General features: G+C 39.1%; 1 protein-coding gene across 1 annotated transcript in view; it reads right to left on the bottom strand.

Annotated features, from left to right (window-relative positions):
- The window catches only part of LOC124775814 (regulating synaptic membrane exocytosis protein 2-like), a 966,162-nt gene that overhangs the window by 724,917 nt on the left and 218,078 nt on the right, over nucleotides 1–23,167 (bottom strand). Inside the window, exons 6-7 of the mRNA XM_047250647.1 lie at nucleotides 4,582–4,724; nucleotides 227–357 (exon numbers count right to left, since the gene is read on the bottom strand). Of these exons, the coding sequence (XP_047106603.1) occupies nucleotides 227–357; nucleotides 4,582–4,724 (274 nt within the window). The remainder of the gene's footprint in view (nucleotides 1–226; nucleotides 358–4,581; nucleotides 4,725–23,167) is intronic.

Raw genomic sequence — 23,167 nt, 5'->3', positions numbered from 1 at the left:
ACCCACAGTTGAATCGGATGAGACTTACACAGTTCAAAGACACAGATATCAACCAGTCTTCCTTGAAGTTGACTGAATTATTTTAACATAGTTATCACAGTTTAAGAGAAAATAAAAACACTGTGTTAAGTTGTTAGAAAATATCTGTAATGACTGATAATGAACATTCTAAAGTTTGCTTTCCATTTACAAAGTGCAATAACGGGAGAAAATGATTTTAACTTACCTCCTGTCAGGTAGCAAAAAAAGCTTTGCATATGGGTTTCTTGGTTGTCCATTACTCCGTGGTGTAAGGCCAGCTGCACACACGACTGTCACCACTAACTGCAGTGCCCCAGAGTCGAACCACAGTTTTACCTATGATTATTTTCAATTTACTACTGAGACTTATTATGCAATTCAGATCTTAATTTCTTCTCAATATAGAAAAATATTTTAGTTTGTTGCACATAAACTAACTTTTAGATCACACAATAACTGTTACTGTCATTATTGATTAGTGTACACACATAAATGTACAGCACAGTGAAGAAGACAAATGGCAGGAGACCCACACAATTAGAAAAGCAAGAGTTTTTTTCAAAAGTAGCAAATTTTCTCCTATATTGTGTCTCATTAATTTGTAGAAGCATAATCATCTAGAATGGAATAAATTATAGTTAACGAGAAAGATCACTAAACACCAAATGTAGGAGAATCTGAGTACCTATTAGCAGAAAAGACAAGTAGTTAATTGGCTGCCATCCTCTCTATTTCAGTATACCAAACTTTTTCATGCACATATTTTGAAAAAATTTTCAGGCTCTTTACATATGAACTAGGATAAGGTGTATGCTTCTGACAAATAACATAGACTGCTTCTCATATATGACAGTTAGTTTTACTACTGAACAAGTTCATCATAGGTGCATCTCAGTGGTTGTATTGTAACGTCTTCCACATTTCTAACTTCTCCTTTTCACGATGAGACCTATGGAACATTGTATAGGAATGAATGTTTCATTTACAGTTATGAATTATTGCCCGATATTTGGAGATTTGGCAACAAGTCAAAATAAAAATTGAGTTAAAATATTGCTTCACACTGATTATAGTAAAAGTGTGGCATTCTGGCAACTATAAGGAGTAAATTGGCAACTATCTCACTTGCAATAATACAAAATGCTATGAAATAAGATTCATAATCAACTATTTCACAAAATCTTTGTAATTGGTCTTGTACAACATCTCCAAGTTAATATCCAGATCACACTTAATCAGCTTTCTTCAAGTCTATTATTTCTCATGTCTTTAATATTGGCTCAACAATGCATTATATGTGTGTTATAGTTAGCTCATACATATGAAAACAGATAAATGTATTTATTTATATTTGCTCATCCAAATATCATCTCACAATGATATAGGACATGTCAAGGTAATCAAGAGGCCAAAAAATACAACACACAACATCCTTTATGAGGATAGAATAGGTATTGTGAATATGTGAAGTCCATAACTAGTATATTCACTGTACATCTCAACTTACATCCAAATATTGCAAAAGAAGACTACTTAAAACTACATTGAGTGGCTTATCTATCACAAATATGATCCAGTCTACTTCAATTATTCATACTGCCATTCACTGTCAGTACTGTAATGAAAGATTAGGCTCCTAGCTACAACAAAACAAAATTTTGTGTAGTCAAACAATGGAGAATCTGGGATGGAATAACAACATACAAAATCAATAGATTGTTTGTAACTACACGCAGAAGGCACTGACTGGCACATAAGCAAACTGAAAGAAAACTGTTAGATATTATAAACTATTGGACGAAGTCCTCCTTCAGAACCAGAAAACAAAAAACATATACACACACACACACACACACACACACACACACACACACACACACACACACACACACACGTACGTACATGGCCACTGTCGTCTTCAAGCATAGATGCTGTAAAATGACAGTGATTATGTGTGTGTGTATGTCGTGCATGTACGGATGTGCATGTGCGTTTTTCTACTTTTTTCTATTCTGTGTGTGCATTTTTCTACGTTGTCAAATAGCTTATAATGTCTGTTTGTCTTATGTCACAGCACCTGTTTACTGCCCAACTTTTCATACTGAAATGTGATGTAGCTTGATTTGCAATTACATCAATGAGACAAAGATCTTGCACTACTGGCAAATGAAAACTGAATATCCTAAAGCAATGATCTCATATGAATGAAACATTATTCATATGTTACACTGTATGAATAACATGTACAGTCACAACAACGGGAGCATACATTAATTTTAGTACTTAATATAATATCCCTTAGCTACAAAACAGTCCTGTTATTGTGCATAAAGATGGTGACAGATGTGTCTCATGTCATGTAAGGAAACAGTGTTCTAAGGAACTGTCAGTTGTTGTTGCAAGTGGTAATAGAACTTTACCATGTTACCATAGCTTATACGTACTAAAAGAAGAACAAATCTAGCTACTATGTGAACTGGGATATTTGACAGATGTTTTGGATGGTATGTTGGTTTATGTGAGGAATGTGTGTATGAGTATGGTCTTGCTGGAAGGGCACGTCAAACTGATATTGTGAACATGGTAACAGAATGGGCTAGATGATATTCTGAAAGTGCTCTGCTCTTTTCAGTGTTCCCTCAATAAAAAGCAGAAATGTAGAGCAATCATTATGCCCAAAGTTGATCCTGTACATAACTACTCAAAATAATCAATAGATGCCACTCTCTTGGTTGAGTCCGCACTCACAAACTACCATGACTGATACCAAAACAGAGTCTGCTGCTATCACTAAATGTAATTTTGTTCCATTCAGCTCTATATTTCAGGGGTAGACTAAGCCTGCCAGAGCCCCAGGGCAGCGAAATTAAATGAAGCTTCTCGACTGCTTAGAAACTGATGTATTTTTAGAGTAAATTTTGGATTTAATGGCTGGCAAAGAATCAATCATTTATAATGTATGTACCCTACAGTCTAATAACTGTAATATACATACTTAAATATATAGATGAGAAACTTAGAATAGCATTTAGCACTTAACACAGCAACCATAAGATAGAACGCAAAGAAATAATAAAGCATAGTATAAGAAATTTACTTTTTATTTCATATGTCTGGAAACAAAGCTTGACTAGTTATAATACAAGCTAGTTTTGTAACATTAGTATGAGGTAGTAGTTATTACTGATATCATTATAGCACTTAAGCACCTTCTCATGCCTTCATATTACTAAAATTCTCATTAATGTCAATGATATATTTTTCATTTTAAACTTTTCTTTCAACTGACAAAATGGACAAAGTGTCTAGTCATCATTCCTGGTTCATTGTAAAGTGAAGATAATTTCTTATTAGTTTCAGTTTAGAGAAACTTCTCTCACATGTTTTGATTGAGACACAAATGGTCAAGATGTATTGGATTAATAAGCAATGCACACATTTGATTATAAATTGCAGAATTTCTTTGGATGTTCATCTAGCAGCAACATACACAGTCCTATTGGCTGTACATAAATACCTACAATACTTTTTTATTTCATGCATCAACTGCGCCTTATCAAACTAGTCATAAATTTCTACCAGAGTCTCCAGTGCTATAGTCAAAGCATCATCAGAAGCTTCAAGCATAAATTTTGTTTCAAGAATTTGTAAAATTTTGGTGATTTTCGTCATGGCCATGTATCGCTGTGACATTCTTATAAAATCAGTCTAGGCATTCAGACACTGATTGGCAATCTTCTTCTTGACTTGATAATCCAGTGTCATGTGCTAGTTCACCCAGAATTGTTTTATTTATCCTTCTTCTCCCACACTGATCAAAGATAATGTCCATATTAATGCATTTTAGCCCTAAGTAGCAGCATCATCCATAATGGTAGTTCATTCCAACACTGAAAAGTCATTCAAGGCTTTTAATCTGGTGAATCCTTTATCAAAAATCATTTTTTGAAACTAGACGTTGTTGGACTAAGAAGAAGAAGAAGAAGAAGAAGAAGTTGAAATCATCTCGATGGAGACTTGCTGGGAATTCAAGCAAGTGAAACAATGTGTAAGTTATCATTAACAAATCATAGTCATTAGCATGGAATACAAAATTTTCAGAAATATGGCAAACAAATTATAGTTGACTTGGATAACAGTAAACCAAATGGTTAGTTCACAAAATTAAAATTTGAACTGAACAGGTGTGCAGTAAATAATTGCATAGCTCACAAAATTAAATAAGTTTTAATTGCAGGCAGATGTCTCATCAGTCAGTTGTAGAGGCATGTAACACTAATTTATTCATTCTCAGTCCATCAAAACTACAAGAGAGTTTTGAAAGAAATCACAAATGTCATTTTCAGTACATTTCTAAGTGACAGGTTACTTCAAAAACAGATTACCAGTGGACTGCAAATTAAAGGAATATGTTACAAAGCAATCATTATTCATTTTTAACAAAGAAATTCTTTTCCCACTTTTGGAAGACTGTGTTTTATAAATGAAACTAATGAATTGTAATTTGCTACTCAATTATTTCAGGATTACATAGAGTAAAAATTAATTTTGATATGATACCTGCAATCTGCCACCAACATTTGGATTCACAGTAGTCATTCCAAGGCGAGGTGGGCGAGAAGATCGAGAGGGCATATGTAGCTCAGGTGAGCCAGGGGATGTCACAAGAACACTAGGCTTGTCTCGTCGGCTATCATACAAATCTGGAACACATTATTCATAGCTGCTTTGTATGTTAAAGACTAGTGAACAAAAATATGTTTAACTACAAAATATAGTCATCAAATCATGACTGTTTCAAAGCATTTTATGTTTAATCATGGCTGAAAACACAATGTATAGTCCTTTCTTTTAACATCTGAGTTCTGCAAGCTACATCATACTTATGCTAGAAATATCATGTCTTTTTCAGCGCCTTTCCATGTACAGTATCAATTGCTATCCCTGCTTATTACTTCCATAAAAATCAGAAGTAATTGTATTCACTTAGAAGACAGGTCAATAAAACAAAAATAAGTGATAACAATGACTGACACAAAATATGACAGCAGTTATTATTAAGTAAGTTCTTCGGACATTGAGAAGTTAGGACAAGGCTTCAAAAAAGAAAAACATTGTTTCTGAAAAATTAAGCAAATTGTTGGACTTTTTCTGGTTATCAAGAAAAGGCAAGAAAATATATCATCATTTATTTTTCTGTATTATAATAGTGTAAAATGTGTAAGTGTAACTGCAATCCCTGTACAGGTTATATAAGTTGACCATTAGTTTTGTGGACGTTGTGAACAGCAGGGGGCATGCATTGCCCCACATTAGGACTGCCAAGGGGAGAGATGAAATGACTGGAAGGCAGCGTCAGCTGTTTCTTCAGTGCTGGCACCATTACCTTTAACATTGTGTACAATAATACTTTGCATCTAGGAGCAAGTTAACATTGCTAGCACCCAAAGACAAATGAATATCTTTCAACCAATGCAAATTTCCTCCAGTTCTGGCAGCACCAATAAAATTGTCAAGTTATTGTGGGCGAGCTGTAAATTCACATGTATCACACGCTACATGTGAAACAACAATAAGATAGTTCAGAATTCTTTGGTATAGGTGTTTTAATGATGTACTGAAATGAATATTATGTAAATAAGAATATTTTAGTTTTGTTAAAAATAAGTAACATGAGCAGCATAGTGTCACTCAAAGTTTCAACTCTATATTGGCTTAGCGTGTATAATCACTGGTCTCTCTAGTATTAAAAAATATATATCTATCAAAAATGTAACACAAAAAATATTAACTACAGGGTCCTTCAGTTAAAAAAAAAAATAAAAAATAAAAAAAAATAAAAAAATATCTAGAAATGTCACCACCATATAAAGATGCACATTGCAATGATTAGACTTCTTACTGAGTTGATCAGAATGTATTCACTCTACCTTTCCATATAGAGTGCATCACATAACAAACTGAAACATGATCTCAGTCTTTTTATACGCTGCTAAAATCATAAGATCCCATTATAGGTAATTATGAAGACCATAATGTTACCAAAAACTAGATGACTGGTCACTAGTTACACTACTGGCCATTAAAATTGCTACACCACGAAGATGACGTGCTACAGACATGAAATTTAACTGACAGGAAGAACATGCTGTGATATGCAAATGTTAGCTTTTCAGAGTATTCACACAAGGTTGGCGCCGGTGGCGACACCTACAACATGCTGACATGAGGAAAGTTTCCAACTGAGTTCTCACACACAAACAGCAGTTGACCAGAATTGCCCGGTGAAATGTTGTTGAGATGCCTCGTGTAAGGAGGAGAAATGCGTACCATCACGTTTCCGACTTTGATAAACGTTGGATTGTAGCCTATCGCGATTGCAGTTTATTGTATCGTGACATTGCTGCTCGCGTTGGTTGAGATCCAATGACTGAATGACTGTTAGCAGAATATGGAATCGGTGGGTTCAGGAGGGTAATACGGAACACTGTGCTGGATCCCAACGGCCTCGTATCACTAGCAGTCGAGATGACAGACATCTTACCGGCATGGCTGTAATGGATCGTGCAGCCACGTCTCGATCCCTGAGTCATCAGATGGGGACATTTGCAAGACAACAACCATCTGCACAAACAGTTCAATGCAGTTTGCAGCAGCATGGACTATCAGCTCAGAGACCATGGCTGCGGTTACCCTTGACGCTGCATCACAGACAGGAGTGCCTGCGATGGTGTACTCAATGGCGAACCTGGGTACACGAATGGCAAAATGTCATTTTTTTGGATGAATCCAGGTACTGTTTACAGCATCATGATGGTCACATCCGTGTTTGGCGATATCGCTGTGAATGCACATTGGAAGCGTGTATTCATCATCGCCATACTAGCATATTACCCGGAGTGATGGTATGGGGTGTCATTGGTTACACGTCTCGGTCACCTCTTGTTCGCATTGATGGCTCTGTGAACAGTGGACGTTACATTTCAGACGTGTTACAACTCGTGGCTCTACCCTTCATTCGATCCCTGCGAAACCCTACATTTCAGCAGAATAATGCATGACCGCATGTTGCAGGTCCTGTATGGTCCTTTCTGGATACAGAAAATGTTCGACTGCTGACCTAGCCAGCACATTCTCCAGCTCTCTCACCAATTGAAAATGCCTGGTCAATGGTGGCTGAGCAATGGGCTCATCACAATACGCCAGTCACTGCTCTTGATGAACTGTGGTATCATGTTGAAGCTGCATGGGCAGCTGTACCTGTACACACCATCCAAGCTCTGTTTGACTCAATGTCTAGGCATATCAAGGCCGTTATTATGGCCAGAGGCGGTTGTTCTGGGTACTGATTTCTCAGGATCTATGCACCCAAATTGCGTGAAAATGTAATCACATGTCAGTTCTAGTATAATATATTTGTCCAATGAATACCCTTTTATCATCTGTATTTCTTCTTGGTGTAGCAATTTTAATGGCCAGAAGTGTAGTATGGGTGGAAATATTTAAGTGATTATGATTTCGTCTGTACAATACTTTCAGTACTGCAAACATTGTTATGACTGCGTGGTTCAGGCAAGGGAAGTGGTAATACTTTCAAAAATAGGAATTGCTACGTAAGAAATAGGAAATTAGAGCAATAATGAGTCACCAAATACTACAATGAGAATTTTTCAGGTGTTTTAACAGGAAAAAACAGGCCAAATAATTACATGAGCATTATGTAATACCTTGACATAATTAGTCACATAAGGTTGACAGGAATGACAGCACTGCATGAATAAAGGTAACTCCTCAGTCTCAACATCAAAGTTACATGTACTCAACAATTTTATATGCTATCATCAGTATTGTTCATCTGTTTCCTTTAAGATATTCTGAAATTAAGTCCCATGAAAAATTATAACCCACCTACATTACGGTAATATGGGAATCATTCATCTTGCTGGTGTTTCAAAGAGAGTATATACTGATAAACTCTGTTAATTTTTGGCTAAGATTTGTTCATATTATTAAAATGTAATGGAAATGTATAAATTGTTATATGCTTTACAGCACAAGAAAAAAAGGTTTAGAATCAGTTATAATCAACTATTTAAGTGACTAACAATTTTTAAAGCAAATAATCACTTACAAGTGCCAGTTGTTTTTCATATTGTTGTTAAAAATCTTTTCTCACTATTCCACTCTTTCTCTAAAATTGCAATTGAATGTTGGTGGAAAAAACATCATTTTCCTGCCAGATTTTATGATTTACTTTTTCCTACTTTTTAATAATTTGTATAAAGTGTGTATGATGTTAAGTTTAGTAACTAGCTGAAAAGCATACGTGAAAATTTACCATATCTGTGACAAGAGCTCTGAATCACTCATTGCTAACAAGGTAGCAATATGTGTCATGCCGACATGCAGATAAAAGAACCTACTAGTAAGGCATGTGGCATAACATACCAGTCTGGCAAAAAGAGGTATCACCCAATGTCTACCTACCTGACAATTGATGGTTACAATACTTGAAATCATTCTTTAGTTAAATTCTCTAGAGTCAAAAACTGTTTGGAGGTTTTCTTATTGTTTGTGTGTGTAAGCTGATATGGATGGATGATGTACATCTTCAAAGTGTGACAGCAACTCCAGTATTGCCAAGAGTTGTTGTATCTGCTATACTTCAGCATCCCCGCTTAGGAACCAGGGTGTGCCATGACAATGCTGCTAATATCAGTTATTTGTTAAATACGTTAGCATTCAAATGTTGTAACTCAAGCTGTCAATTTGACATTTACTTTGATACTGAGTGATTACTGTTAAGTTCCTTCTACAGAAATGTCAGTATGAAGAGCACTGTATTTGAGAGCAAGAATAGACATCACATTAGCTGAAGAAGTGGTGCCTTTCTTTTTGCAGTTGGATATTATGCTAAATTCCTGACTTCCAGAATTTATAGTCAAAGCTGGAGGCAAAATCTGAGCTTTATCCATTGTCAAGCATAAATATGAGCTAAAGTGACAAGAAGCAATTACCATTCAAGAAAAATGCCAAACTTCTACAAAAGCTACACACTGACTTACGGTACACCACATTCTGGCATCCTAATGAAAGAACCCGTAACAAATACTGCTGGAACTGAATTAAACTGGCAAATAATAATAATAATAATAATAATAATAATAATAATAATAATAATAATAATAATAACCTGAAAATAGAATAATTAATGATGATTACTTATGCTTACTAATGGCAGCACAATTTACTGAGTGCAGTAACCTGATATTCTATCATTGTCACAATGCTATGAGACACATAACCAACTCCAATGAGTTTTGTTGAAGCCAATTTTTTGTTTGTGTTTTGGAGTGCTTAAGGTGCAGTTTATCTATAGAATATTATTTCCTTAAGAAATGACTGTTTCCACAGTGAGGGGCTTTTCACTTCCTTCCCCCCTTTTATTTTATTTTTTTAAAAAAGAAGATAGATAGAGAAGACTATTTCAAGTGAAATAGTATTGTCAGTAAGGACTCAAAAGATGGAGGAAACGTTTACAGCTAACTCTGAGATATATGCTACGTTGGGGCAATTGATAGAAAAAAAAATATTAATTTAAAAGCAGACTTGAAGTTACAAGGGGATACAAATGTGTAGAAGATTGCTGAATTAAATAATAATAACACTATTATAAGTGATATGAATATAATAGAGGGAAACATTCCACGTGGGAAAAATATATCTAAAAACAAAGATTCTGTAACTTACCAAACGAAAGCGTTGGTATGTTGATAGACACACAAACAAACACAAACACATACACAAAATTCAAGCTTTCACAACCCATGGTTGCTTCATCAGGAAAGAGGGAAGGAGAGAGAAAGACAAAAGGATGTGGGTTTTAAAAGAGAGGGTAAGGAGTCATTCCAGTCCCGGGAGCGGAAAGGCTTACCTTAGGGGAAAAAAAGGACAGGTATACACTCGCACATACACACATATCCATCCGCACATATACAGACACAAGCAGACACATAAGGTAAGTCTTTCCACTCCTGGGATTGGAATGACTCCTTACCCTCTCCCTTAAAACCCACATCCTTTTGTCTTTCCCTCTTTCCTGATGAAGCAACCTTGGATTGAGAAAGCTTGAATTTTGTGTGTGTGTTTGTGTTTGTTTGTGTGTCTGTCAACATACCAACACTTTCGTTTGGTAAGTTACATCATCTTTGTTTTTAGATATAACACTATTATAAAAATGATATCTCACCAAAAACAATCAATTAAAAAAATCATAATATAAGTGGGTGGATAAAAAGACTGCTCACCAAGCAGCAGCATGCGAACATGCATATAATGGTATTAAGGTCTGCAAGTGACAGAAAGGTTGGAGGGGAAGGAAGAGGGGTAAAGAAAAAGGACTGGTGAGATGTAGAAAAAGGGATAGAGTTCAGAAAAGTCTCCCACAATCCAGGTCAGGGGAGACTTCATGGATGGGATGAAGGAAAGATTGATTTCTTTAAAGTCAGTACCACCATAAGACTGTTGTTTATTTACAGTGTTACATTTACACTTACACAATCATGATTTCAGCTTCAAAGTGCCATTATCAAGTGTTTTACATTTATAAATTGCCTAAGACAGCATACTGTCATTTTAAAATAGATGATTAGGCAATGTGTCTAATAGTGTATTTTAATATGTCAGTATGCCATCTTAGGCAATTTATAACACTTAAAACACTTGATAATGGCATTTTGAAGCCAAAATCATGATTGTGTAAGCGTAAATGTAACACTGAAGATAAACAACAGTCTAATGGCGGTACTGACTTTAAAGAAATATTTTATGACTGTGGCCCCACATTATGAAAAAATTATTGAAAGATTGATTGTTGGGAACCAGTGGGGATTTGAAAAACTGTGAGGTTAAAGGTGAAAGACAGAGATTACTGCCAAAACATCACACACAATTTAATTAGAGTGGAAAGCTAAGTTAAATGTATGTGACAAATGTAGGAGGGGGTGGCTGAAAATAAAGGTATAGAAAACTAAAAGAGAGTGAAGAAAGGAATAGTTACTGTGAAGAAATGCTGAGACTGAAGAAATTAATATAAATTCTGAAAAACTGGTGTCTGGGGGAAAAAACCCATGTGGCACATGTGGTGAAACTGGCACTGAGATTACAACTGTGATGTTTAAGAGCATGATGCAGCAGGATATTGTGACCTATATGCCCCATCTGCCAATATCCACTCCACCAAACTTTTATCTCACTACAAAATCCTGAACTTATCATCCCCTCCTATTTCCTTGGATGGTGTCATCTGCCAAGCCAACTTCAAACTACAACATGCCAGCCCTCATCTCAAAAAGATATTCCACCATCCCCTAAACTATCTTACCAATGGTGTTTCCCTTCCTGTCCTTCTGTAGCTCCCGAAACAGCCACACTATTGACTCCCCCACTCCTTAACATTCCCCAGCCTTCAGTATTGCCTCCCAGACCAATGATAGCTCATGATCACAAAAACCAGTCAGAACAGTACAGTGTGTTCAGCCTCTCATCTAAGGCACTCTCCCCTTCTGAATTATCTGTATTATTCTAGGGTTTCACTTTCAGCCCTGAACCTGCATTTAATAATGCCGCTTTGGTGAAGGATCTACGTTCCTTCACACTTAATATCAACAGAAAATATCACTTTGCAACCCAATGCCAAAACCATTCCAACAGCAAACCTGAGATTGAACCCCAACTTGATCCACCATCACTACCTCAAGAGCATACCTTACAAGACTTCCCAGAATTTCTCACATCCAGCACTGCTTTACAACCTTTCCTCAGGTCCCTGAAATATGACCCTAACCTGCCCTCTGTGGAACTCCAGACTCTTCATTCCCTAAAAGCTAAAGACTCCATCATTATCCTCCCAGTGGACAAGGGATCAACCACTGTGGTACTTGACCGACGGGAGTATCTAGGCGTAGGTATACACGAGCTGTCTAACACTCCTACTTCAGCATCTGCAATCAAGATCCTGTCCCTGTGATCCAAAATGAACTGCAGTCTCTCCTTAAAACCTCAGGACACTCAAAAGGACTAACACCTCAATCCACAGAATTTCTTACCCACCCAAGCCACACACACCGACCTTTTACCTTCTTCCTAAGATCCACAAACCCAATTGCCCTGGCAGTCCCATAGTTGCTAGCTTCAAAGCACCCACCTAATGTATATCTACCATAGATGATCAATACCTGCAACCATAGTAAAAAGTCTTCCCTCCTGTATGAAAGACACCAACCATTTTATAGATCATCTGAAATCTGTGCCCATCCCACTCCTACCACACACTTTGCTTGTAATCACTAATGCCTCCCTCTGCACCAATATCCCTCACATACTTGGTCTATTTGCTGCTGAACTTTTCCTCAGTCAGTGCCCATCTGACTCCGAACTTATGACATCTCTCCTGCTCACCTTAATCAACTTTATACTTACCAACAACTACTTTTCCTTTGAGGGGCCAGCATACAAACAGATCAGGGGCACAGCAATGGGAACCAGGATGGCTCCTTCCTATGCCAGCCTTTTCATGGGTCACTTGGAGGGGGCTTTCCTGGGATCCACAAGCCTTCAACCCCTGGTTTGGTTAGGTGCATCAATGACATCTTTGAAATATGGACTCATGGAGAGGCTAACCTTTTAAAGTTCTTGGACTCTCTAAATACATTCTCCCAATTACATTTGCATGGTCCTATTCCAAATCCCATGCCAGTTTCCTTGACATTGATCTCATCCTCACTGAAGGTCAGCTGCACAATTCTGTTCACATTGAACCTACTAACAAACAACATTACTTACATTTTGATAGTTGTCATCCTTTCCAAGTCAAATGTTCCCTTCCATACAGCCTTCCCATTCAAGGCAAATGTATTTGTTCAGATGCAGACTCTTGACAGTGATACATCATGATTCTCACTTGAGCCTACAATGGATGTAATTACCTCACCAGCCTAGTCCAAGAGCAGATTTTCCAGACCATCACATCCAATCCTAGTACTGCTGATCCCTCTAAAATGTGACTTAGCGGCGTACCACTTGTTACTCTGCATTATCCTGGTCTTGAATGTATTACACAGCTACTTTGACAACACTATGACTTCATAAAATCACACCCTGAAATGAGTTCCATTCTGTCTGACAATTTGCTTGGCACGACCAGAATAGCTTTTTGCTGTCCTCCAAATCTCCGCAGTATCCTTGTTAGACCATGTCCTCCTTCTGCACCCATCTCTCTAACCTATGAACATTACTGCTGAGACTGTTCCTGCTGTAAGACTTGCCCTATTCACTCTATTGCAGCCACCTATACCAGCCCTGTAACTGGCAAAACATATAGTACCAAAGGCAGAGAAATGTGTGGAATGACAAATCACATATCAGTTGTCATGTAAACACTGTTTGGCCTTTTATATTGGCATGACTATCAGCAAGTTACCAGTTAGGATGAATGGGAATAGGCAGAGGGTGTATACTGGCAACACATAATATCTTGCTGCAGAGCATGCACTACAACGTGACAATGATGATCTTAGTGCCTGTGTCACCACACTCGCCATCTGCATTCCCCCTCCCCAGATAACAATTTCTCAGAACTCAGCAGATGGGAACTGGCATTAAAACTTGTCGTTGATGTTCACCATCTACTTGGCCTTCATTTATGTAAATTTCTTGGTCTCAGCATTTCTTTACATTAACTACTGCTTTCTGCACACACTTCCATTTTCTGACCTGTCTATTTTTCACCACCCCCATCCCATTTCTATCACATACAATGAATGCACTTAGCTTTCTGCTCTCATTAACTTGTGCATGATATTATGGCTGTAATCTCTATCTTCCAACTTTAAGCTTACAAGTTTTCAAATCTTGCCCCATGTAGTCCCCAACACTAAATATTTCCTTCTCGTCCCATCTGTAAAGTCTCTTCTGATCTCAGGTTCTGGAAGACTTTCCAGAACTCTACCCCTATTCCTAAACCTCACCAATCCTTCTCCTTCAGCCCTCTCCCTTTCCCTGCAACCCTTCTGTGAGAAGAAGAAGCCACTATCTCCGAATATTTACGAACTTTTGCGAAAATGATAGATTGCTGTTCACTGTAAAAGTGATACAGTGAGTTGCAGACAGCCGTGATGGGCATTTTGGAGATGGTGGTTAAGTGTGTGAGGCATTTTTGCTTGTGTGAATGTGATTCCTTCTGAAGAAGCCTTTGCCGTAAGCTGTCATGTGCAGTCTTTTTTGTCATGTCTGTCTGCATCTGAATATCTCATCCTGACAATGAGTAACAATCTATCCTTTTCATAATGTTGTTGATATTCCGATGTGGACTTTTGTTTGTTTGAATTAAATAATAAGATAGGTAGTACAAATACTAACTTAAAATTAAAATTAAAAACTGAATTAAAAGCAGCTAATCAGAAATTAGATTAACACACCAGCCACTCCCAAAAAAGGTACAAAGTCTACTTTAGCAGAGGAGTCACATTCTGAGGTGATTAAACAGAGTCACATAGCAAGAAATGATGTTGCTGAACAGTTTAGAGATATAAATAAGAGCTTGAAACAGGTTAAAGCTTTCACTGTACAAGAAATTACAGAAGTAAACAATTGAAAATCCAAGATGGAATTACAACAGTATTATGAAAATGACAGATTGCTACTCACCACATAGAGGAGATACTGTGTCACAGACAGGCATAATAAAAAACTGCCAAACGTGTGAAATTTCAGCCAACAGGCCTTCATCTAAGGTAGAAAACCCACACAGAGTGACGTAAAAACAACACACACACACACACACACACACACAAACACACACACACACACACACACACACACACACACACACACACACACACACAAATCACTGTCTCTGGCCACTGAGGCTGGACTCAGAGGAACTGCTCCTGATGGGAGAAGCTATCTTGGTGGTAGGGTTAACGAGAAGGCACGGGTGGGAAAGAGTGGCCACAGGTGGCATTCCACACCAAGAAGACCCTTCCCTGCAATGTAGCCACCTGTGGCCATCACATCTATAGTGAAGAGCAGTCCCTCACTGAAACCTCCGCGGACCAAAATTGCCCTCCCACCCTTGTACAGAAACAGATCTTCCTTGCCTTGTCTCTCCAGTCACCTACCATGCCCCACATTCCCACTGTCTGGCTGCAAAGGAGCGTCCCCACTGTGACTCAGAACCACCTATGACTGAAGAAACAGAATCACAATCTCTGCCGAGATTCTGACTACATCTCATCATGCACTGAAATGAGAAATGTCCTATGCACTACCTTCCCACCCATCAAACAGTGGTATTCCACTGCCTACTGAGCCTATGCAATATCCTTGCCCATTCCTCCTCCACCCCTGCTCCCCTTGCCTCATATGTCTGTAATAGACCTAGATGCAAGACTTGTCCCATACATCCTCCCACCACCATCTATTCCAGTCCGGTCATAAGCATCACCTATCCCATTAAATGTAGGGCTACTTGTGAAAGCAGTCATGTGGTCTACAAACTAAGCTGCAATCACTGAGCTCTGTTCTACATGGGCATGACAAACAACAACCTGTCTGTCAGCATGAATGACCTCTGGCAAACTGCGACCATGTGACAACTGGAGCATCCAGTTGGTGAACATGCATCCCACACATTGTACTTCACTTCAGTGACGTCTTCACAGACTGTGCCATGTGAATCCTTCCTACCAACACCAGTTTTTCTGAATTATGCAGGTGGGAACTCTACCCTATGTTCTCATAACCCACATGGCCTCAACCTTTGCTAGCCCCTCTCCTTCCCCCATTTATCCCCTTCCCTGCTCCCTCTCCAACAATACACTGCATTCTATTCCACCAACACACCTACAAGTCTCTCTCTCTCTCTCTCTCTCTCTCTCTATCTATCTCTTCCCCTCTTCTCTACTTCTCTCTTTTTCTGCTTCACCTCTCCCCCCTAAAACCTCCCAACCTTATACTTTCCCCACCACATTCCTGCATGCTCCTACAAGCAGCACTAATCCTCCCCCACCCATACCCTGCTATTCTTCCCCCTCCCCACTGCACCCTGTTCCAGAGGGTGCCCCTCAGTCTGCAAGATCTGGGCGGTCGCAGAGGGTGGGCTTACTGGTAGTCAGGAGCTCCAACGTCAGGTGCGTAATGGGGCCCCTTAGGGATATGGCAGCAAGAGAGGGGTAGAAAAGCAATGTGCACTCCGTGTGCATACCAGGGGGAGTGATTCCAGATGTGGAAAGAGTCCTTCCGGATGCCATGAAGGGTACAGGGTGCACCCATCTGCAGGTGGTCGCTCATGTTGGCACCAATGATGTGTGTCGCTATGGATCAGAGGAAATCCTCTCTGGCTTCTGGCGGCTATCTGATTTGGTGAAGACCGCCAGTCTCGCTAGCGGGATGAAAGCAGAGCTCACCATCTGCAGCATCGTCAACAGGACTGACTGCAGACCTTTGGCACAGAGCCGAGTGGAGGGTCTGAATCAGAGGCTGAGACGGTTCTGCAACAGTGTGGGCTGCAGATTCCTCGACTTGCGCCATAGGGTGGTGGGGTTTCAGGTTCTGCTGGATAGGTGAGGAGTCCACTACACGCAGCAAGTGGCTACATGGGTAGCAGGGGTTGTGTGGCGTGGACTGGGCGGTTTTTTAGGTTAGATGGCCTCGGGCAAGTACAGAAAGGGCAACAGCCTCAAAGGGTGCGGGGCAAAGTCAGGACATGCGGGGACCAAGCAGCAATTGGTATTGTAACTGTAAACTGTCGAAGCTGCATTGGTAAAGTACTGGAACTTCAAGCGCAGATAGAAAGCACCAAAGCTGAAATCGTTATAGGTACAGAAAGCTGGCTGAAGCCAGAGATAAATTCTGCTGAAATTTTTACAAAGGCACAGACGGTGTTTAGAAAGGATAGATTGCATGCAACTGGTGGTGGCGTGTTTGTCGCTGGTAGTAGTAGTTTGTCCTGTAGTGAAGTAGAAGTGGATAGTTCCTGTGAATTATTATGGGTGGAGGTTACACTCAACAACCGAGCTAGGTTAATAATTGGCTCCTTTTACCGACCTCCCGACTCAGCAGCATTAGTGGCAGAACAATTGAGAGAAAATTTGGAATACATTTCACATAAATTTTCTCAGCATGTTATAGTCTTAGATGGAGATTTCAATTTACCAGATATAGACTGGGGCACTCAGATGTTTAGGACGGGTGGTAGGGACAGAGCATCGAGTGACATTATACTGAGTGCACTATCCGAAAATTACCTCGAGCAATTAAACAGAGAACCGACTCATGGAGATAACATCTTGGACCTACTGATAACAAACAACCCGAACTTTTCAACTGTGTAAGTGCAGAACAGGGAATCAGTGATCATAAGGCCGTTGCAGCATCCCTGAATATGGAAGTTAATAGGAATATAAAAAAAGGGAGGAAGGTTTATCTGTTTAGCAAGAGTAATAGAAGGCAGATTTCAGACTACCTAACAGATCAAAATGAAAATTTCTGTTCCGACACTGACAATGTTGAGTGTTTATGGTAAAAGTTCAAGGCAATCGTAAAATGCGTTTTAGACAGGAATGTGCCGAGTAAAACTGTGAGGGATGGGAAAAACCCACTGTGGTTCAACAACAAAGTTAGGAAACTACTGTGAAAGCAAAGAGAGCTTCACTGCAAGTTTAAACGCAGCCAAAACCTCTCAGACAAACAGAAGCTAAACGATGTCGAAGTTAGCGTAAGGAGGGCTATGCGTGAAGCGTTCAGTGAATTCGAAAGTAAAATTCTATGTACCGACTTGACAGAAAATCCTAGGAAGTTCTGGTCTTGCTTTAAATCAGTAAGTGGCTCGAAACAGCATATCCAGACACTCCGGGATGATGATGGCATTTAAACATAGGATGACACGCGTTAAGCTGAAATACTAAACACCTTTTTCCAAAGTTGTTTCACATAGGAAGACCGCACTCCAGTTCCTTCTCTAAATCCTTGCACTAACGAAAAAATGGCTGACATCGAAATAAGTGTCCAAGGAATAGAAAAGCAACTGCAATCACTCAACAGAGGGAAGTTCATTGGACCTGATGGGATACCAATTCGATTCTACACAGAGTACGCGAAAGAACTTGCCCCCCTTCTAACAGCCGTGTACCGCAAGTCTCTAGAGGAACGGAAGGCTCCAAATGATTGGAAAAGAGCACAGGTAGTCCCAGTCTTGAAGAAGGGTCGTCGAGCAGATGCGCAAAACTATGGACCTACATCTCTGACATCGATCTGTTGTAGAATTTTAGAACATGTTTTTTGCTTGAGTATCATGTCGTTTTTGGAAACCCAGAATCTACTCTGTAGGAATCAACATGGATTCCGGAAACAGTGATCGTGTGAGACCCAACTCACTCTATTTGTTCATGAGACCCAGAAAATATTAGATACAGGCTCCCAGGTAGATGCTATTTTCCTTGACTTCCGGAAGGTGTTCGATACAGTTCCGCACTGTCGCCTCATAAACAAAGTAAGAGCCTACGGAATATCAGACCAGCTGTCTGGCTGGATTGAAGAGTTTTTAGCAAACAGAACACAGCATGTTGTTATCAATGAAGAGACGTCCCACAGGGGAGTGTTATGGGACCATTGCTTTTCACAATATATATAAATGACCTAGTAGATAGTGTTGGAAGTTCCATGCGGCTTTTCGCGAATGATGCTTTAGTATACAGAGAAGTAGCAGCATTAGAAAATTGTAGTGAAATGCAGGAAGATCTGCAGCAGATAGGCACTTGGTGCAGGGAGTGGCAACTGACCCTTAACATAGACAAATGTAATGTATTGCGAATACATAGAAAGAAGGATCCTTTATTGTATGATTATATGATAGCAGAACAAACACTGGTAGCAGTTACTTCTGTAAAATATCTGAGAGTACGTGTGTGGAATGATTTGAAGTGGAATGATCATATAAAATTAATTGTTGGTAAGGCGGGTACCAGGTTGAGATTCATTAGGAGAGTCCTTAAAAAATGTAGTCCATCAATAAAGGAGGTGGCTTACAAAACACTCGTTTGACCTATACTTGAGTATTGCTCATCAGTGTGGGATCCATACCAGATCGGGTTGACGGAGGAGATAGAGACGATCCAAAGAAGAGCGGCGCGTTTCGTCACAGGGTTATCTGGTAACCGTGATAGCGTTACGGAGATGTTTAGCAAACTCAAGTGGCAGACTCTGCAAGAGAGACGCTCTGCATCACGGTGCAGCTTGCTCGCCAGGTTTTGAGAGGGTGCATTTCTGGATGAAGTATCGAATATATTGCTTCCCCCTACTTATACCTCCCGAGGAGATCACGAATGTAAAATTAGAGAGATTCGAGCGCGCACGGAGGCTTTCAGACAGTCGTTCTTCCCACGAACCATATGCGACTGGAACAGAAAAGGCAGGTAATGACAGTGGCACGTAAAGTGCCCTCCGCCACACACTGTTGGGTGGCTTGCAGAGTATAAATGTAGATGTAGATGTAGATGAACCTCCTCCATACCCCCACCACCTAGACAGCTTCTCCCATCAAGCACAGATGCTCCTTGGTGTATGGACACACTTGATCATATGTGTGAGTCTCACTTGGATGAATGTGGGTGTGTGTTTTCTGCATTAGAAGCTCTTTTGGCCGAAATATCAGATGTTTAGCAGGTTTTATGTTGCACCTGTCTGCAACTCAACTTCTCCTCTATGTGGTGAGTAGCAATCTATCCTTTTCATAAAATTACAGAAGTACATAAACATATATCAGGCACCAGAGTGTTTTAGAGTTAAATAAAGATTTTGAGGGATCTGCAATCTTAGCCCTAAGCTTGAAACAATAGAGGGAAGTTTGACCTCTTTAATTGAACAAGTCCAGGAAAAGATCAAATCATCTATCACTACACCTTATTCCATAGGTGACACACATAGGACAGAAGCAGAATTTCAAAAGCTTTGTGACAAATTACATAAAATGAAAGACAAATTTAAGAGGAAGAAGCATAATGAAACATTTTAGTTCTATATAGATTTAATAGAACAACTCTGTTTGGAAAATTGGGCAAATTTTTAGCAATAATTTCCGAAATCATACCAGAGGAGAATGTAACGTATTTTATGGACCATAAGATGCTAGGGGCTATAAGGCACAACTTAATTTTTAACGAGTTTTTTTTTAAATAACATTTTTACCATTCTTAATGTGAGACTGCAAAGCCACACTAAAAAGAATTCTTAGTTTATAAAACCGAACTGACCTTTAAAATCCCTGAAAATCATCATCTGAACTTTCTTTTTCTTCTTCTTCTTCTTCTTCCTCCTCATCATCATCATTGTCCTCTTCACATATAGGATGGTCTTCACTGTCATCAAGAATGTGTTCTGTGTTTGAAGGCAGGATGGGAGGGGAACACTGTTAGCAAGTTTGTGAATCCTCGCAACTCATGTTCATCGCATCAGTAAACTGCTGCTCTCAGTTGAATCAAGTGTTACCAGATATATATGGGTTTTCCACAGCATCAAATATATGGCCATTTTTAAGACTGGCAGGAGTTTCCAATCAAACACTGGAAATTTTTATATTAATTTTGAGTATAGTATGCATCTGAATTTAAGAGGCAATTTTTTGAAGAAAAAAGTTTGTCTGATAGTCCATATGATATGGTACAGTCTACATATTTCTTAAAGTTATTATTTAAATCACTGTCCAAATGTTGGGATGATCCAAAGGAGACTGATTCTGTCCTCATTTATTTGGAACAGGTTAGTGCAAGATGGAGACTCACATGCTCTGAAGACATCACTTCTAGTGATGACTTCCAAGAAAAATTTAAAAAGAAGTGTTGGTCATCAAGTCTCAGGAGTAGTTAGCACTTGAGCTTTAGACCCTACATACACTCTATACACTCTAAGAGGAGAAAAAAAGGAAGACACATCATAAAGAAATTATTAAAATGTGATGGAAATCAGTAGATGTGACATATATGTACAGACAAACAAACGATTATAATTTCACAAAAATTGGATTATTTATTCAAGAGAAGCAGCTTCACAAATTGAGCAAGTGAATAGCCCATTGGTCCACCGCTGGCCCTTATGCATGCAGTTACTCGGCTTGGCATTGACTGGTACAGTTGTCGGATGTTCTCCTGAGTTCTGTTGTGCCAAATTCTGTCCAATTGGCATGTTAGATCATCAAGCTGGTTGTTGGGCTCTGCTCCCATAATGCTCTAAACATTCTAAATTGGAAAGAGATCCAGCAATCTTGCTGCTCAATGTAGGTTTTGGCAAGCTCAAAGACAAGCAGCAGAAACTCTCACTGTGTGTGCGTGGGCATTATCTTGCTGAAATGTACACCCAGGATGGCTTGCCTTGAAGGCAACAAATGGGGCACAGAATATCACTGACATATTGCTGTGTTGTAAGGGTGCTGTGGATGACAACCAAAGGGGTCCTGCTATGAAAACAAATGGTACCACAGACCATCCATCACCCCTGGTTGTTGGGCAAAATGGCAGGCAACAGACAGGTTGGTATCCAATGGCTGTCATAGGCATCTCCATTCTTCATTAATGAATCCTGGTTCGAACTGAGCCCCAATGACCAACGAAGTTGTGGCTGGAGATGTTCCAGACAACAGTGGGATATCAACCTGTTGCCTGCCATATGGCCTGACACCCACGACCCCTTTGGTTGTCATACATGCTATCCATACAGCACAGCATTACATCGACGATATTCTATGCCCCATTTTGTTGCCCTTCATGGTAAGCCATACTGGGCTTACGTTTCAGCAAGATAATGCCCACCTGCACATGGTGAGAGTTTCTACAGTTTGTCTTGCTGCTTGCCAAACGCTACCTTGGCCAGGAAGGTCACCAGATCTCTCAGCAATTGAGAACATTTGGAGCATTATGGGCAGGGGCCCCCAACCAGCTTGGGATTTTGACAATATAATGCTCCAGTTGGACAGAATTTGACATTATATCCATCAAGAGGACATCCAACTACTCAATCAATCAATGACAAGCTGAATAACTGGTCCAGAGGTGAACCAACATGTTAGTGACTTGGTTAGTTTGTGAAGCTATTTCTCTTGAACAAAACATCCTATTTTTCTGAAATTTCAAACATTTGTTTGTCTGTAAATGTACATCACATCTATCCATTCATGTCCCAGTTGGATAATTTATTCATGGTGCATTGTTTCATTTGTCTTGCAGTGTATTATAATAGTAGTTGGAGTAGTTATATGATTGAAATATACTGAATGGCATTTAAAATATTTAATCCTATTCAAGAAAGATTAGATTAGATTAATTATTCATTCCATAGACGCATAAAAGAGGGAATCATTATCTGTTACAGTTTCAAAGAAAAAGTATTTACTGCAAAGTAATAAGTAATGCTAACAATATCAACAATGTATGTATGAATCTGCTGGCTGACAGGTCATTTTCACACAAGTTGTCAAAAAACAATGTATGATCTCGGACAGGTGACAAGCTTTAGGACATAACAATGGAACAGCAGGCCCTCATACGGAAAATGTAGTAGTCCTTACAAGGCCAGTACCTACTCATGAGTGGTTACTCAAAGAGGAAGAAATAAAATCTAAGAAAGAGCAAGTGAAACCAATAGTAGTTAGTGGCTTTTTTGGATGAACATGGAAATTCATGTATATTCCGGTAGTAAAATATCATTAACATCACAGAAATTGCTATCAGTAATGAGATAAAGGAATCCTTGTCCCATACAATCAGTAACTGCAATATTTGTTTTAAGGACTATTGATAATAGAGAAAAACAAATTAATGAAGAAATGTGGCTATGAATTACAAATAATTTATTGACTCTTTACCAAACACTGTTACTAGAAATCTAGATGTAATATTGATGAAATATAGTACTCAATTTAAGAGGAAAATGGTTGTATGGGAAAGAGAGAATAAGATGTCTAGTACATAATTCAAAAATAATTTATTAGAATTTAAAGAAAACCAGCACTGAGTGAAGGATATCTACTTAGCAGCATCTACTGATATGATGCGGCTTCTACTGATAGATGAACCAAAGCAAGAAAGATAGGAGTTAT

The sequence above is a fragment of the Schistocerca piceifrons genome, chromosome 2 (genome assembly GCF_021461385.2).
Source record: "Schistocerca piceifrons isolate TAMUIC-IGC-003096 chromosome 2, iqSchPice1.1, whole genome shotgun sequence".
Taxonomy (NCBI): Eukaryota; Metazoa; Arthropoda; class Insecta; order Orthoptera; family Acrididae; genus Schistocerca; species Schistocerca piceifrons.
Note: the sequence above shows the minus strand (reverse complement) of the source record. Positions and strands in the feature narration are given on the sequence as shown.